The following is an 18,156-nucleotide window of genomic DNA, read 5'->3' as shown; positions in this document are numbered from 1 at the left end:
GCCCGCACACAGGCTTTCTTGTGGTGTACTGTACCTTCTTTGGAGTAGGCGGCATAAATCCCTTTCAGTTTGGGCCTGCTGTTCTCCAGCTCAGTCTCGATCTCATCCCGATATGAGCTGATCTCGCCTACGAGGACACAAACAAACACACTGCTACTTACTCAGGGCACCGCCACTAACAGCCTACATCCTTTCCCTGTCACAGCAGGGACAGCACAATGCCAAAGAAGATCCAATCTCCAAGGGGAAGTACAGTGAATTCTACAATTGCATGCGTTCATCAGCACTATGGTTGGTGTTATATAGTGGGTAACACCACTGCCAGAGTCCGAGAGAGCACAACTGACTCTCCTTCTCTCCCTCATCAATCTTAAGGCGATGTTGGCTGGCACAGGCGTCTGTTAACTGGTGCGGTGGAGCTGGAGAGTCAACCCTTTCCAGGTTTTCCCATGAAAAGTTGCAAGATCCACATGTATCAGAGGAGACATGTGTTAAGTGTTTACCCTCCTAGTGTCGGGAGCATTGCAAGTGCTAGGGGAAGCTACAAAGGGTTGGGTTAATTAGAATTCTTGAGAAACACTCCTAATACTAACACCTACAAGTGCAATATGATTCAAAGGCCAGACCAATGCAATAAATATACAATAAATAAAATAAATGTAGTCCATAAACTAAACAAAATTCAGTGATGCAAGATAGTACAAGCATTCTGGCATTTTGAGACCCTGTGTGCAACACACTGGTTTCAGCAAGACACACCTGGGAGGAATCAACATGCAAGATTCATGATGCTTTCGACCTGTGCAGCAATGTTATAGTGTTTAATTCCAGATTTTTCAGATTATAAGAAATCTATAAGAAAGACTGAAAGGGTGATATTTCATCACTCATACTGCCACAGATCCACAGATGCTTTCTGCTATTACAAATTCTCAAAATTGTAGGATAAAAAAAAACAAAAAAACAATAATGTTTGCAAGTGTATTTTTGGAATATTATATTCACACATACATTTGGGACAAGGTACAGCTGATAAAACATTTTAGGGAAGTAAAATAAATAAAAATCTAATCCTCTATTCCTTTTTTAGGACAACCAAGACATGTTATACATTCCTCCATACAGTGTAGGTGGGCTGAGGTTCACCAGTAAAAAGCAAAAGCATCTCTGACAGCAAGAGGCATATCAGGAATATTTTGTATGAAATGTGCTAGGAGATGTGAAAAACACTTAATGTTGTTTTTCAGTAGAATTCCCTGAAGGCAATTCTCTGCATGCACATGGCATGTCATATTGTTATTCATCTATAGAGATTTCAATAAGGATGCCATGAAATTGTTTCATATGAACACAGTGTGATCAATCTTAAATTGATTCAGTATCCTGGTGCTTGTTCAACCACAAAAATGCAACGGACAGACACAGACGAAGGCCTTCACAGGCTGCATACAGAAAGTACAGCTTCAGAGGACACTCCAACATCAAGACGTAAATCAATACCTTATTTCAGTCAGCCAAACTAACCTTGATATTCATCAAGCTTCTTGGCCAGCTCTTGCTCCAGCTGAAATGAATGAGTGAATAGGAGTACAACTGAGGAATTGAACAAGACAGAAACCTTCCAGGATACATCAAGAGGCAATGCAACACAACAACAACTCAGTTGTCTATCTAAGCATTAAAGTTAACCCGAGAATATTGCTTTATACATCTTTACCTACTGTATGTGGGTAAACCTACTGTTTCTTTTACAGCACCAACCTGCTGCATCTTTAACTTCTTCTGGCCAGCAACAAAAGAAGGAGGATCACACTCTGCCTCCAGGTCCACTCGCATGAACTCATCAATAGTCAGGTGACTGGTGGGAGTGTCTTCAAATTCTGTCAGCCTAAGGAGAAGTTGTGTGCATCAGTATTTCCAAACCCCAATCATCTCATCCTATAATGTGAGAAACAGCAACTCAAAAGTCCCATATGAAAGACCAATAATCAATGGAAGCATTGATGAATACAGAGCAGTGACCACTGTTGATTTGCACTAGCACCCCAAATGGGAATTGCTTTGTTATGTTAGTGCCAAAATGACATTCACTTTTCCTTTTTTTTAATGCTAATTATTTCCATTGGGTGGCAATGCCATAATGCCATTGTCTGAATAGAAGAAAAGAAAAAAACTGAAGTTTATTGGCATGATGCAACCCTTACATTTAAGCTACACAGAAAATACAAAACTATGTATGTCTATGTTACCCCAAAACATGTGAATGGCCACTTGAGTTGCCCAGGGTAAACAGAATTGGACACTAATGTTAGCTTAGCATAAACACTTTAGAAGATCATACCACCAATTACCTTTATAGAATGAATAGTTTGTTTTACCTCTAGATTGGCATGTCTTTAAAGCCATTTGCCCTTACGTAATATATTTACATAGCCATCATAGCTGGAGATTGATGACATATTTGCCATATTTTATTCCACAGAGTAAACTTATTTATGTTCTAGTTCTATTGTATTACAGTTAAAGCCTAGAATTACCATAACTGGGCAAGTCAACCTGCTGGTTGATTTGCGCTTCCTGAATGGATCAAAAAACTGAAAAGTTGCTACATGAGGATCCTGTAACACAATTTTACAAGAATTTTTCTTCTTTCTTCGTTTGATTCTTGGTTAGTTAAGAGGTTATTTAAGATCAGTTTTGTTCTTGAGAATTTCTCTGAGATTCCAGGTTGGTCAGGACTCTTTGTCTTGAGCATAAACTGAAAGCATGAGTTGTTTTATTCTAGTCACATTTTGCAGTGTGGGGGCAGTGATGACTGAAAGATGACTAAGGACAACCAAATCACTACACTACAACACTAATCTTTATGTCTACATAAAGCATATTACACCATTCATTCCTTGCTAATTTGGCATATATATAACTGACTACAAGCCTGACCATGCACAGGATCTGTGAACAATATTTTCTTATCTTATTTTTATAGCGGTTTTCCTTTTCTGTTCCTTTACAGTCAATGTTTGATTTGGCAACTGCGCCAAGAGCATTTCTCACATATGTCAATATAGTTGGAGAACAGAATGATTTGTGATTCATGCTTCTTCATTCACAGGATCCTAGTAGGCCTCAAGGACGTTTCTGAAGGGAACGGTGCAGGTTTGCAATCGATAAGAAATAAAAATACAAAACAGGGTTGGAATAACTATCCCAAAACAGTAAATACAGGGGCAGCAAGTGCAAATATCAACAACCGATTTCAGCTAGTCTGATACATAAAAAGGCATGTAAGAGCAGATACGCCAAACTATACACTCACCTAAGATGATCAGACACCTACCTTTTCCTCAGAGTAGCCTCACACACCTTCACAACACAAATTACTTCCTTCACCGTGCGACGGAAGTCATGCATGCGGGCCGCCACCAACAGAGCTGAAAGATTGAGATGTAATCCATTCACTATGTTTTATAATTACACTAGGCACAATCTCAATAGGCTCTCTATTTACACACGGTAATGAGAAAACACTATCTCAGTGTTGTGACACCTTTATGTGGCCTCTCAATAAAGCTTGTGGAGCATTCTGAAAACACTGCATATAGAACTGGTAAACACACCACATACAATCAGGCTGTAATGTTGTTTACCAACTGCTGTACAGTCCTACAGTACATGACATAACAATAAACCTCCACATGCTTTTTCCTGTCTACTGCCAGCATCATAGCTCAGTCCACACAACCGCCTCCACTGTATTTATGCAGCACTACAACAACATACGAAGCTGAGCTCAATCAATAGGCCCAAAGCTTAGATCCACTAGGCTCGGTTCTTTTGTGAGACTGAACAAACACTGTCTTCACATATTATAGTGGGAATCTCCATAGGAGGATGGAAAAGTGTTAGGAGCTTTCTGGATTAGAACACAGCGCAGCTTTCCTTTCTGCATTTACTGTAAACGTCCTCTCCAAATGATCAGCTTCAGCGCTAAGAACCCCCATCTAAACTTATCGCCTCCCCCTGAATACTGTGAATGATTAATGATGAATTATTAATTATTCAGATATTGCAGCAGCGGATGTAGGAGGGAAAGTGAGACGGAGAAAGAGAGAAAGACAGAGAGGGAGAGAGCAAAACTGGAGATAGGTAGAGGACGTTTGCATGCTATTCTGAAGCGAGGGCATCTTGCTGACGGCAGACTACGGGGGCTTAAATGCTGGGATTCAGACCGAGGGCAAATAGGTCTGAGCAGCAGAACTGAATGTGCAGCGCTCGGAGTCCAGGCTTGTTATGCAACACTGCAACTCTCTTCCAGTTCCCATATCAAACTTTAAGCCTGGTAGGGGTTCGCTTCACGGTTTGGAAAAAGTACTCAGCAGCAAACTTCAGCAACATGTCATGATAAGCTGTATCATCTTTCAAGCACACAGGAGGAACATTTAGACAGCCCTTCCTGAGGGAAGCTCAGTAAAATAATAATTTATACAAAGACAACCAGCCAATGCTGCGGCGCCAAGGGAGCAGAGAGGGATAAGGGCCTTGCTTAGGGGCCAAACAGTGGTAGCATGGTAAACCAGGGTGTCGAACCCACAACCTTGTCATTAATAACCCAGTTGTCTAACCACTTAGCCACCACTTCCTCCTCATGAAATAAAATGAAGTAATGCTGAACATCCATGTTCTGTATTTAGCAGTTTCAGCACATGTAAACCATCAATACATAATGTTACTTTAATGAAAAGCTGTTAAGAATGTGATGCTACTCAGAACCACTTTTAAGCAAACCAGGCACTAAAGGAGTACTAATACATTTGCTTTTCAGTATTGCCTTTTATCAGTTGATAAATAAGAAGTAGGTAACAAAAGTTAGAACTCAAGTATTCAGTACTGAAGTAGTACTGCTCATGGATCATACTGTTCAGTGCCACACTCTTTGATTTACCAGGATTACCAGGATTATCAAAACTCTTTAAAAAAAAAAAAAGCAAATAGATCTCTGTCTGAGTTTGCATCAAGTGGTTCAACAAATCCAAGAACACACTACAAATGTAGACAACATCTTATTTCCTAAAGACAATCAAATAACATTTACACCACTTCAGTTCCAATAAATGTCTCCTAAATTAACAAAAATAAAGGTATTCTGACTCAAGCAGAACACAAGGTTTAATTATTAGTATTTCCAAATGTTCGGTACCTGCACCACACAGTCCGGACGGCCTGCGTCCTGTGTGCATCCAGTCCCTCTTCATTCTTTGCAGCAGCCTCAGGGCAGTCATGGATACCTCATGGGTCTTTTCTCCAAACTCCAACATGTGGGCAAAGCGTGGAATATACAGACACGGATCTATCGACAAAGAACACATCATTAAAACAGTTGTTTCACAAAGAAGTGTTTCCTTAAAACTTTGTTCGAATTTTACAGCTTTACATATGCATTGGTGCAAATTAACATCTACACACTATTTTTTTATTTACATATTTCCAAATCACAATCAAATAACACTGCATGTTAACTGGCATCGACATTGAGAATAATCAGAATCAGATTTATTGGCCAAGTATGTTCACACAAAGGAATTTGTTTCCGGCTGTTAGTGTCTCTCTAGTATTAACAATATACAGCTACTGTACATATCATATACAGACAATACACAATATACAGAGAACAACAGAACAGTATACACAGTATACATAGACTATACGAGGACATTTCTATACAGTGTGCTAATCAAAGCAGTTTCTCCAGAGACATGCCAGTATTAAAACAATGGCAGGCAAACTTATAGGTGGATAGCAGAAGAAGACAGGTTAGCTGTATATCGAGAAGGCTCTTGATGTAGTATATGACCCGATACCACAGCCTTCACAATTAGTTACTACCGTCCCGACAATGGTGTAGGAGGCCCTTAACTAAGAACATTTTATTTTAGTCCTATCGCCATTAGAGGGAATCATTCTGGAAAGTAAAGCTGCATAGTTTCTTCAGTGTTCTTCATTTGGTTTGTGTTGTACTCTACCGCTACATAAAATATTTATTGACAACAGCCATTTACATTGACCACATAATTTAGTTACATTTACGGCCATTCGCCTGATGCTCTTGTTTGGATCAACTTACATTTGAATTGCCATTTGAGGTGATTGTAGTGTTGTGAGTCTTACCCAAGGCTGTATCGCTGGTGTAGTGTAGTGTAGGGTGCTTGCTCAGCTAGGGAATCAAACCTTAGTGTGCCACGTGGAACCCAAGTGCTGTTACCCACTGCACTGCACTTCACAACAACTAATTCTAATTCTGAACACTAATAAACTCTCAATTTAACACACTTTATTCAGTTAATCAAGCTTGAGAATCAAGTGGATATGATTAGGCCCGCAATAAATCAATTAGTTACGCTGTTGTTGCAGTCATTTACCAGAAATCTTTATGTCTGAGTCAAACATTGAAAAATTCATGATTACTTATACAAAGTGAGTGGCACTTCCAAACGTCTGACCTGCAGCTCAATGTTCGGAGGGCGCAAAACAAATGTGCAAACAACATTAAGTTAGTCATAAGGAGCTGGTGTGTTGAACAAGCAGGCTAACCAAGAAGGGGGTACTTCATTTGCACCCTATTGCAGGGTTTAAATGGACCAGACTTCTTTAAGGTTCTCCTTGACATTAGGGTGAATCTGGAGCGATGCCTCTCTATAGGGAGCACTCAAAGTGGCTTGGCTTAGGGAGCAAATATCCCTCACTTCCACCTACTTCAAAGTCCTTGGGTAAACTCATTCCTCTGCCCCACTAAAGCACACATCACGGATGTCCTAATAACAGGGAAATGAGTTCAGCTCACAGAACCAGTCTGCCTCAATCCTATCTTAGTAGTACTGCTGCATGGACTCCACCTGTGCTTGAGGGACACTAAAAATCCCCCAGGACCTCTTCTGTCACTTGCCTCTCCCTGACTCAAACAGGCAATTTTATACTAAATTATCATATTAATACACTGAAGCGAAACAGTGAAGGAGCTGATCTTTCTGTGCCATCTGCGAAACAGGAAGCAGTCGCTTTGGGAAAATTAAATTTCCACATGTGACAACTCTCTGAAACGTTCTGTACTACACTAAAATAGGAATTGATCTGGAAGCCTCTATTTCACACAGGCGATTGGGTTTGTGTGATTTGCGAGAGTGTGTGGCTGTCGAAGGCTGATTAAAAAAGGTGATGAATGGATGCAGAGAGGCAGGAGGGTCCCTAACAATCAGGGCTGTGTGAAATTTTAGCTGAACAGAAAGCATCAACGCTCTTGCTGAAGTGTCTTGCTGGAGAAACTGTGTTAAAACCATTGAAAGGGAATCCCTGAAGCTTTATGCTGGACATTCCTTAACCACAGCTGCACACAAGCTTTGGGTACTTACATGCTTAAAAATGTCTGCTCTGGTCATTCTGGCTATACAAATAAAAAAATATATAAGGACAAATACACCACTATATACTATAAAATAAGTTTTTTGGTGCAGAAACATAAATGTAATGTTTCTATTAAGATGTTGAATAGTATTCAGATGGAGTTCTAATGAAATGAATAGGCAGATTGTCCACTATAATGCCAGTATACTGTTCAAAGTCAAAATACTTGAAATATTCAAAAAATACAATGATGAAATACTAAAGTAATTCATTGAGTAGTATTCTATATTAGTAAAGTATGCAGCAAATATTATTCTACTATACTACAGTATTCCAGTGAGTATGGCTCTACTGTAGTTGAGTACACAGTACAGTAAAATGTTACTATAATAAAGTAGTCCAGTGATTAGTATGCTATAATAACACAGTATGCAGCAGAGTGCTATTTCAATCTAGTCAAGTATGCAGTAATATTCTGTTCAACTGCATGAGACTGTGAACATAAAAGTGGCTTCATGTGAACATGTACACAGTACATACAAAAGTTTGTAGACACCTGTACCTCCAGACCTGCTTTTGAAATCAAGGATGCTTGTTTTCCCTTTACTGCAGGAACATCCTCTACTCTTCTGCAAAGACCTTACACTACATTGTGGAACATTGCTGTGAGGATCTGATTGCATTCGGCCATGAGAGCATTAGTTATAGATTAAAAAAAAATGCCACTCAAACTTAACCAAGAAGTATTGGCTGAAGCTCCAGCACTCTTGAGAAGCCACTGCTCCACAGTCTGGTGCGTGGGCTTTATACCCCTCCATCAACCGGATGGCATTGGGCATGACTTGCGAGGCTGCCCCAGTGTTATATTGGCAATGCTTTTCAATGCTTTTCAATGGCGATTAAGCAAGCTTTGCAAGTGCCGTAAAGCAGCTGAACTCACTCATTAAAAGAAGCATCTGGGTACTTTTGTATGTACTTTTGTTTTGTTTTATTTAGGCAACCATGTCGTAGATCTTTGTCTGTTTTGATTTATATTGGGAAGTAAGATCTAGTATGGAGAGAGATGCTGCATTAGGAAATAGCTGAATGTCTCCTACTTCAATGATCTGAATGAAATAAAGATTCAATTACTGTTCCTCTGCACTTGTCTGTACTGTAGTATAATCAGCGTGCATGCAGTGTAAAAGCATGGGGAAGTCACTTAGCTAAGTGGACCCGTGTAGTAGCCATTTCTCGAGAATGCTGTAGCTACTTGAAGGGAAGGTGTAGCCCTACGGGAGACTTTCGGCTGGCAAAATACGGTTGTCTAGGTTTGTATGATGCTTAAGCCTCTTAACCCAGTCCATCCGTTGATAAACCCCTCCAAATGATCCATTTTGTAACGCCGGGGCCCTCTGTTGGAAAGCCGGGAAAACGAGCTAGGAGCAGGACGTAAGCCCAACCCCCTCTCCCAGAGCAGGCTCTGGATTTAGCTAACATGGCTCCTGGCTGCGACCGAGCGTCCACAGAGCAGAGCAGAGCTGAATGTGTTTTTTCCCCGCTGCACGGGCCTCCGTCTCTTCTATAAGGTAACGAAATTCAGAACTACGTGCGACTGTACTTTCTCTCCGGGTGTTTACGGGCTGAATCTCGGGCTGAACCCCGGCGCGAGCTCGACTACGGAGCGTTCGGGGGGAGAACTCCTCCGTGCAAGAGGGGCTTAAATGTGTAGTGCTGCTAGCTACTTTTATTTCTCGGCGTAACCAAGCGGGTTTCCTTCAGATATCTGTTTGCGTGGTGTTTGGGAATGTAGATGACGGAAATCGGCGGCAGATGCTGGCACATAGTGAGCTGTTTTGACACGAGTGGAGAGCTGCGGGACTTGGCTGCAGATGTTTCTACGGTGAACCAAATATAAACAGTTCTAATGTCGAGACATTAGCCTAACTCAACGGCCGTGTACGGTGTTAAACTGCCCGTTCATCTGGACGCGGAGTCTCCTGTTGCCCGCACACAGCTGAGGTGCGGCGATTCAGCCAACGGTCAGTTTAAAAGTAACTTCGCGAAACGGTGTCGGTAGCGGTGTCCAAAAACTGAACCCCGCATACGAACGGGTTTTCCCCCTCCCTCCCCCGTCCAATAACAAGGGCTCGACAGAGCTGGTCCGCGATTTTTTTTTTTCTTGTGATTTTTAAGAGCTGTAATGAAAGTATTGTGTGTAACGTAGCTAGCGTATTTATTTATATATATATATTCCCCCCCTTTTTTTTTCCGACCATGTCGGCGTAAATGCTGACGTGAACGTATATTGTCAACTCCAGCGCAAGGGTTAAATCTGCTGCTTCGCCTGTACGGGCATATTATGGCGAGAGGGGGCGGGTCTTTGGGTCGTGGGCGGGGCCTCGCGTCTTCTGACGTACGGCGCGTCCGTTCATCTGATTGGCCAGCGCAGGGCTGGGCGTTTGCTGTGGCCACACAAAACGAGCCTTTACGATAGCGGAGCAGTGACAGAGAGGGGATGTAGCTACAGACAGGTGACCGCAGCCACAGCGTAGCCGTATTTCCCTCCAGTATCAGCAGATGCTCCCCTGTTTACTTTTAGTTGGTTTTCTTCTGGGTGGTTCGCCGGTTTGCCGCGGATTCTGAGCTCGGGAGGAGATGCTTTCTCCGTGATCGAGGATGCGATGAGAAAGAGGAAAAAGTACTGGCTTTGGAATAATTGCATCCGCTGGACGGATACGGCTCTGTTGCGCTGTCCTGTTGCCTCTATAGAGAGCAGCGGTATGTGATCGCGTAGGCGTGAGCTCATCTGAAAACACGGGACGTGTCCGTTCAGAAGAGGGCATCTCTCAGTGCACCTGCCGTTCAACCATCGACCATCCGACACACTGGTGGATTTCTATTGCTGATGCCAACAACTCCAGATTGCCTGTATGGCCGGATCATGAAGTTTCTGACGTTTTTCCTTTTGCTTCCAGAGACCCTAAAAAGGACTAGAAAGAGTGGGAAGGAGCCCGGCAAGCTGCCAGCATGCTATGAGATCGTGACTTTGTCCTTGAAGAAGAAGATGGCTGCAGAACTGTACCCTGCTAGCATAAATACCAATCTGCCAAACAGCAACAGTCCAGCGGTAACGGCTACCAGCAAAAAGAACATTGTTCAGGTGACCCAAACGGTAACCACCCCGACATCCACCACCACTCAGCAGAATATCAACAATAACAACGTTGAGACTGCCACCTGGCAGGCTACTCACCCAACACTGCGAGAAAGGTAAAAGCACATTTAGTCACGGTTCGGTTTCAGTGTCATGAGTCTAGACTGCAATTATGGACATACTTCAAAGCTGTAATCTCTTTGTAACTCTCTCTTTTTTATTTTTTATTAAACCAGGAATGCTTTGATGTTTAATAACGAACTCATGGCTGATGTTCATTTCATTGTGGGTCCCCCTGGCGAGTCCCAAAAAGTCCCAGCACATAAGGTAAGTGCAGTATAGTTTAAATTTGGTGTAACCTGATTATTGCTACAGTCACTGTCCGAGAGCTTTCATCCCATGCTTTTTGTGTGTGTACTTTCAGTATGTGTTGGCAGTGGGGAGTTCAGTGTTTGGTGCCATGTTTTATGGGGATCTTGCTGAGGGCGAATCAGAGATTCATATTCCTGATGTGGAGCCTGCTGCTTTTTTAATCCTATTAAAGTAAGCTTTTCAACTATACTCTTTATTCATATGATTAATTACATTTTTTTTATAGTTTTAATGAGGTCTGTTAAGAAAAGGCAGTGTGATGATATCCAGCATTCTCCTTCTAGATACCTGTACAGTGACGAGATTGAACTGGAGGCGGACACGGTGCTGGCCACTCTGTACGCCGCCAAAAAGTATATAGTGCCTGCCCTGGCCAAGGCCTGTGTCACCTTCCTGGAGACCAGTCTGGAGGCCAAGAACGCCTGCGTGCTGCTGTCCCAGAGCCGGCTGTTTGAAGAGCCTGAGCTCACCCAGCGCTGCTGGGAGGTTATTGATGCTCAGGCTGAGCTGGCTCTCCGCTCTGAAGGCTTCTGTGAAATTGACCTACAGACCTTAGAGATCATCCTGAAGCGAGAGACTCTCAACACTCGGGAGGCCATAGTCTTTCAGGCTGTCTTAGACTGGGCCGTGGCAGAATGCAAAAGGCAAGGACTGGGACCAACGGCTCGCAACAAGAGGGCTGTGCTAGGCAAGGCCCTTTACCTGGTGCGCATCCCGACTATGACGCTGCAGGAGTTTGCGGATGGGGCGGCGCAGTCTGACGTGCTGACACTGGAAGAGACTCATGACGTTTTTCTGTGGTACACGGCAGCCAGTAAACCCAAACTGGACTTCCCGCTGACTAAGAGGAAGGGACTGACGCCGCAGCGCTGCCACCGCTTCCAGTCCTCAGCCTACCGCAGCAACCAGTGGCGCTACCGTGGCCGCTGCGACAGCATCCAGTTCGCTGTGGACAAGCGGATCTTCATTGCTGGGCTGGGCCTGTACGGCTCTAGTGGCGGGAAGGCAGAGTACAGTGTCAAGATCGAACTGAAGCGCCAAGGAGTGATCCTGGCCCAGAATCTGACTAAGTTTGTTTCGGACGGTTCGAGCACCACTTTCTCTGTGTGGTTCGAACACCCAGTTCAGGTGGAGCAGGATGCCTTCTACACAGTTAGTGCCGTGTTGGATGGGAATGAACTCAGCTACTTTGGGCAAGAGGGAATGACAGAAGTGCAGTGTGGGAAGGTGACCTTTCAGTTCCAGTGCTCTTCGGACAGTACTAATGGCACTGGTGTTCAGGGCGGTCAGATCCCAGAGCTGGTCTTCTACGCATGAAAGGTGTGAGGACAGCCCTACTGAAGTGCATTCTGCCCAGCTGGATTTGGATGCAATGAACACATGGGAAAGTACAGGGTCCTAAGAGGCTCTTGCCTTCTTTTCAATGTAGCAGTGGAGGACAATTGAATGGCAAAGCCTATTTACACTAAAACAGACTCTTCTCTGACAAAGTATGAGTGAAGGAATGCTCCTCTGCTTTATTTATTAAAAAAAGTATATTTGATTTAATTATTGATGCTGCGGCATGCAGATCTATATATAAATATAAATATATATATATATATATATAAACAAAGAATAGATGTATTGCACTCCTGGTGGCTCACTACCACTAGCGCATTGTGTTTTGTACATAACCCGAGGCTAATTTGTTTACAGCTTGATGCTGACTGACAAATGAAATGTCTTGTATTAGTGTGCAGCTTACTAAACTGCAGATCATAAAAGTTTTGTGACTCTAACTGCAAAGTTGTCACCCTCTGTTATTGTTTCACTTGTGGTTATACAGTTCATAGTGTAGCCTTATAACTGCGATGTCAAAAAACTCCAATCTGCCCATTATTAAAAAACAATCCCAACTCTGTACTCACACAAAACCTCAGCTGCCTTGTTAGGGCTAAGAAAAACATCTGCGCTCTTGACTCTATCGTGCATGAAATCAGAGTGAGGAATATGAAAAACAATTCCATCGACCACAGCAAACCTGATCTGTATTAATGAGACAATGACAGTCATGTATGGATGAGATTTCTTCATAGCCCACATAAAGGAACCACTTCCCCTGGCAGACTGCAGGGGAAATTGAATAAGGAGATTGTTTGAATTCAGCCCAAAGAATCTGCCGCAATGCCGTTTGCATTCAAATTGAGGGTTTAGTAAACGCAGAGCAGATGCAAGTTGGTAAAGTGGCAGATTTTTCAACAGACAAGCGGCTGAATATGAAATTAGAGCACATGGAAAGCTGCTAATCAGTCTGTTTGTCTGGGATTACAATAAGTGCATTATTACTGAGATGCTCCCGGTTGCATACTTGGATACAATTTTGGCTCTCCCTTCTTTAACGCAATTAATAAAAAAAAGGATGTGTATCTCTGCTGTGGCTTAAAGAAACAGCGAGGCTGGCTTATAAAGACGGGGTAATGGAGCTGAATGGACTTTAGGTATGATGCAGTGCCCCCTATGTACCTGAAGCCAGACTGCAACTGCAAACAGATGGATAATTCATTTCCAGCCATTAACTAAATGTGCTAGAGTTACAGGAATTGCACAAAGGCCTATAAAGGCAGTAGTGTGGATTGAGAATGTGACTACATGGAAAGGCACAGAAATGAAGTCAGATGAGTCTGAATGGACACATTGTGGCCCGTTTGAAGGAAACAAAAAAAAACTGCCAACATACAATATGGTGGCCCTTTACCATGATTCATGCATATCAGCTGACAAATTTTACATTGTTTACTTGTAAAGAAAAGTAAAATAGAACTTTACCAACAGCAGGAGCGTTGATGCAGAGCTCTCTGGCCAACAGCAGGAAGGTTTTGCCCAGGATGTAAACATTCACCTGGGTCAAAATAAAACAGATTCAATACATGAGTCTGAATTTTACAGTCAAATTTATTACAGTTATCAAAAGTCCATTGCCCATTTTAGGCAACTGTCTAATCAAAAGTGTGCCCTCACTTGCAATATCAACATTGTTTTTGACAATTTAATGCATACAATGCAGATATAAATATTACATGAATTTGGTGAACAGGTTATTAAATGATACATAATACACTATCATTATCTATTCACATTCATTTGTCCAGTTATCTGCTGTGGTGTTGCTACCTCTTATATAAGAAATCTGGGTATTCATTTTTATTAGAATTTAAACTTGATCCTCTTAATAATAAAAAAAATAATAAAGATGCTACAAATGATTCTGTGAGTGATGCCATAGTTCCATTAGGAACCATAATTGTAAAAGGAGGTAAAAACCTTTTTCTGGAACCAAAAGTCGTTTTTCTATGGCATCCTCAAAGAATCATTTATAACACCTTTATTTTTTTAAGAGTGTGTACAGCTTTCTCTGTCAATTCAGAACATTTCATAGCTTCGTTCATCACTGAGAACATCTAGTGTTTCCTGATTTTTATGTACAGCTTTCTTTTGTTCTGTTACTTATTTGAAACCCATGTTTATGAGTATGTTAAACAGTGGTGTGTAAATAACATGATCTTGTAGCTTTTTTTTTTTAAATACATGATGTGCATCAATTCAATGTTGTACTATACTAATCCACAATTCTCAAATTCCACTGTTTACAGCTTATGGCATGCTAGGGCCTGTCCGCAAACACCCTCTCATTCACTCCAAGATCAAAAAGTACACCGTCTAATTTGTGCACTTTCTTCTCTGGCTATGAACTGAGTGTACAGCATGTAGGGAGCACTAGGGACAACCCAGTAATGTACAGAGGTCAAGACACCAGCAGCAGGTCTCTAGTTAGCCTGGCATGCCCAGCGTGGTGGGCTGCTGTCAGAGCAGGGTGTGGCAGCACTTGCCAAGGATTCATAGCATATTTCAGCCTGGCTCTATCCCATCCTCTTAACATCCCTTCAGCACCAGACAGGGTTCAAGGGTCTATGCTCCTAGGACAGCTGAGAGAGTAAAAATAAGCATAACACCAGCTGCGTAGCTTCGAAATGCCTCCCCTCGGAACCGCAAGCATTAAGGGCTACAGAGATGATCTGGCAAACAACCATTTGATACTACAATTGCAGTTAGTTCTTGGACAATGCCAATAAAATGAATCATTCACTTCCTCAACCCTTTTGTATGTAACGTCTGGCACTGTGTTCAGCCTTGTCTCACAATTCGATTTAACTGGACGTTTTCATTTACATAGCCAGGTCCAGCTGAGACCAAAGCCACATGCTCAGCAAGGCTCTGTCTCATATGAAATGCAAACATCTGAAAATAATTAAATATGAAAATGTCACAGACAGATTGCAGTTAAATAAAACGTTGAATCTGCTCCACTAGTCGTGTACTTTATAGTTTTAATAATATATATACTACAGAAAAGTATTAGGACACCTGCTCGTTCATTGTTTCTTCTGAAATCAAGGGTATTAAGTAAAAGTTGATCCTGCTTTTGTTGGAGTAAACATCTCTACTGTTCAATGGAGTCTGAACATTCCCATAGGGACTGAACACTACTTCACAATTCAATGCTGGGGGCTTTATACCCCTCCAGCCCACGTCTGGCATTAGGCATTGTGTCAATAGGTTCATGTTTATCTGCTCCAAAGAGTCCTATTTTATCAGTGTACGTGCATTTGCACATCTACAGCAGAAATGGGTGCAACTTAAAGTAGCTGAATGGATTCATTAGTAGTAGGGATGTAAAGGGAGGCCCTACCCAGTATTAGTGTAGTACTCCTAATAAAGTTCTTGCTGATTCTATATCCACCTATTCAGTCTATAACAGTTAATGTGAAAGCTCACACACATTCTTGTTGAAGATATAAGGAGTGACAGAGCCATCAGTGTAAATGCAAAGTAATGAAAACAGCCTGCTCAATTATTAAATCACAAGAGAAATGCAGGAAAGGACTGATTTAAAAATCTAATAAAACACCAGAATGCCAACCTGTAAGAGATCACTCAGGTCCAGGAGCATGTCTGCAGGTGAGTTAAGGAAGGGAAAAGGAAAATGACAGCTGTTCCAAACAAGAACAGTGAGTGGCATGCAATGTTTTTTTTAGCACAAATCAGAGCTGAGAAGCTCAAACATAACATATTCACTCAATATCTGCACCCATTAATGTCATTAATGCAAATCCGATAACTCTGATGCCGTAATTGTCACTTTGGATTAGTTAGGAATTTAGATTAATCTTTTCCAAACCACCTTTGCGTGCCCGCAAGCCTGAGGCGAAGTCTGAGCCTTGCAGCGAGGATGGGATTCACCCTGACCGTCTGCCATCACCACTCACCTGACAAGCACATTCTCTCTCATACCTGTGGCATGGCGTGTCTCCATGGTGACTAATGCTCTTTAAGTACAGTAGGGAGAGATTAGTACCACTGAAAGGGAAAGGCTAATCCTGTCTTATCAAGAGATAGTGAAGGCGATCAGTCCAAGGGCCTTAATTATGGCGCCGATCTTGATAAGGATAAAAACACACTGGTTTGGGAAAGTGTTGCTTATAACCAAGGAGGAAACTCTGCAAACAAGTTAGGCAGACACAAGGATGGAGATTTGGAACGCTAACAATCATGTATATTGTAGTTCAGAAGGCTTTTGTTGTTATTTCAGCAGCTTTCTGTTATTTATTTTTGTTTGTTTTATGTAATTCAATGTGATTGTTAGAAGTGCACTATGCTAGCCAAATCATATCAGCACTGATTTTTGTGGTTATTGAACTCAAGAAGAGCTTTGAAAATCTTTTAAATGTAATTCATTGTTCAGCATTTGTAACCCTAAATAAATAAATGTCATATGTCCTATTTTCTGTATGGGTGATCCAGGTGGATTCTGTCCCACTTTTTACATTTTCAAATAAAATGGTTGCTTCAGCAAATATATGTGCATATACTGGACACTGACATCAGCACATGAATCTAATATCAGCTGTAGTAGTAATAGCAGTGGTAGTAATAATAGGAGCAGAAGCAGTGAAAGTAACAGTACTAGTAGCAGTAGTAGTAGTAGTAGTAGTAGTAGCAGTAGTAGTAGTAGTAGTAATAGTACCAGTAATTGTAGTAGTAGTAGTAGTAGCAGAAGTAATAGTACCAGTAATTGTAGTAGTAGTAGTAGCAGTAGTAGTAGTAATAGTACCAGTATTTGTAGTAGTAGTAGTAGTAGCAGTAGTAGCAGTAGTAGTAGTAATAGTACCAGTAATTGTAGTAGTAGTAGTAGTAGTAATAGTACCAGTAATTGTAGTAGTAGTAGTAGTAGTAGTAATAGTACCAGTAATTGTAGTAGTAGTAGTAGTAGTAGTAATAGTACCAGTAATTGTAGTAGTAGGAGTAGTAGTAGTAGCAGTAGTAGTAGTAATAGTACCAGTAATTGTAGTAGTAGTAGTAGTAGTAGCAGTAGTAGCAGTAGTAATAGTACCAGTAATTGTAGTAGTAGTAGTAGCAGTAGTAGTAGTAATAGTACCAGTAATTGTAGTAGTAGTAGTAGCAGCAGTAGTAGTAATAGTACCAGTAATTGTAGTAGTAGTAGTAGTAGCAGTAGTAATAGTACCAGTAATTGTAGTAGTAGTAGTAGTAGTAGCAGTAGTAGTAGTAATAGTACCAGTAATTGTAGTAGTAGTAGTAGCAGCAGTAGTAGTAATAGTACCAGTAATTGTAGTAGTAGTAGTAGCAGTAGTAGTAGTAATAGTACCAGTAATTGTAGTAGTAGTAGTAGTAGTAGCAGTAGTAGTAGTAATAGTACCAGTAGTTGTAGTAGCAGCAGGAATAGTAAAAATTGTAGTACCAGTAGCAGTAGTAGTAACTGCAATAATAGTAGTAATATTTGTCATTTTAGTAGCAACAGTAGTAGTAATAGTAGGAGCAGTACTAATAGTACTAGTAGTAGTAATAGTACCAGTAATTGTAGTAGTAGTAGTAGTAGCAGTAGTAGTAGTAATAGTACCAGTAGTTGTAGTAGCAGCAGGAATAGTAAAAATTGTAGTACCAGTAGCAGTAGTAGTAACTGCAATAATAGTAGTAATATTTGTCATTTTAGTAGCAACAGTAGTAGTAATAGTAGGAGCAGTAATAGTAGTAGTGGTAGTAGTAGTAGTAGTAAAGGCAGTAGTAAATAATAAAGCCTGTACTTAAGCTCTAAGGCTTAGCTAGAGTCTAGCCTCACTACTGAATGAGCCCTTCCCAACCCTCAGGGACAGACAGCCACACCCCAGTGGAAACAAATCAAGCACAGAACACTCCTT

The 18,156-nt window shown here is 41.5% G+C and overlaps 2 protein-coding genes across 3 annotated transcripts in view; one reads left to right on the top strand and one right to left on the bottom strand.

Annotated features, from left to right (window-relative positions):
- Positions 1–18,156, bottom strand: part of brf1b (BRF1 general transcription factor IIIB subunit b) — a 69,969-nt gene that overhangs the window by 37,786 nt on the left and 14,027 nt on the right. Inside the window, exons 5-11 of the mRNA XM_072682750.1 lie at positions 15,864–15,895; positions 13,712–13,784; positions 5,198–5,347; positions 3,338–3,431; positions 1,762–1,888; positions 1,525–1,564; positions 35–127 (exon numbers count right to left, since the gene is read on the bottom strand). Coding sequence (XP_072538851.1) covers positions 35–127; positions 1,525–1,564; positions 1,762–1,888; positions 3,338–3,431; positions 5,198–5,347; positions 13,712–13,784; positions 15,864–15,895 — 609 coding nt within the window. The remainder of the gene's footprint in view (positions 1–34; positions 128–1,524; positions 1,565–1,761; positions 1,889–3,337; positions 3,432–5,197; positions 5,348–13,711; positions 13,785–15,863; positions 15,896–18,156) is intronic.
- On the top strand, positions 8,845–15,037 carry btbd6b (BTB (POZ) domain containing 6b). 2 transcript variants are annotated; one of them, XM_072682752.1, is made up of 5 exons: positions 8,845–8,963; positions 10,353–10,647; positions 10,768–10,858; positions 10,956–11,074; positions 11,188–15,037. In XM_072682752.1, exons 2-5 carry the CDS (start codon positions 10,442–10,444, stop codon positions 12,218–12,220), a joined length of 1,449 nt encoding a protein of 482 aa, XP_072538853.1. In that variant the 5' UTR covers positions 8,845–8,963; positions 10,353–10,441; the 3' UTR covers positions 12,221–15,037. The 2 variants fall into 2 exon arrangements, with proteins under 2 accessions (XP_072538853.1, XP_072538852.1); XM_072682751.1 differs by lacking the exon at positions 8,845–8,963 and having other exon boundaries at positions 9,742–10,647.

This window comes from Salminus brasiliensis, chromosome 1 (assembly GCF_030463535.1).
Source record: "Salminus brasiliensis chromosome 1, fSalBra1.hap2, whole genome shotgun sequence".
Classification (NCBI taxonomy): Eukaryota; Metazoa; Chordata; class Actinopteri; order Characiformes; family Bryconidae; genus Salminus; species Salminus brasiliensis.
This window is presented reverse-complemented; position numbering and strand designations above follow the sequence as displayed.

What these genes read in the sequence shown, in the direction of transcription:
- btbd6b (XM_072682751.1), top strand. Translation starts at nt 10,283, where the DNA reads ATGCCAACAACTCCAGATTGCCTGTATGGCCGGATCATGAAGTTTCTG. An exon ending in AAAAAGTCCCAGCACATAAG is followed by an intron (nt 10,859 to 10,955) that starts GTAAGTGCAGTA and finishes GTGTACTTTCAG; the next exon opens with TATGTGTTGGCAGTGGGGAG. An exon ending in GCTTTTTTAATCCTATTAAA is followed by an intron (nt 11,075 to 11,187) that starts GTAAGCTTTTCA and finishes TTCTCCTTCTAG; the next exon opens with ATACCTGTACAGTGACGAGA.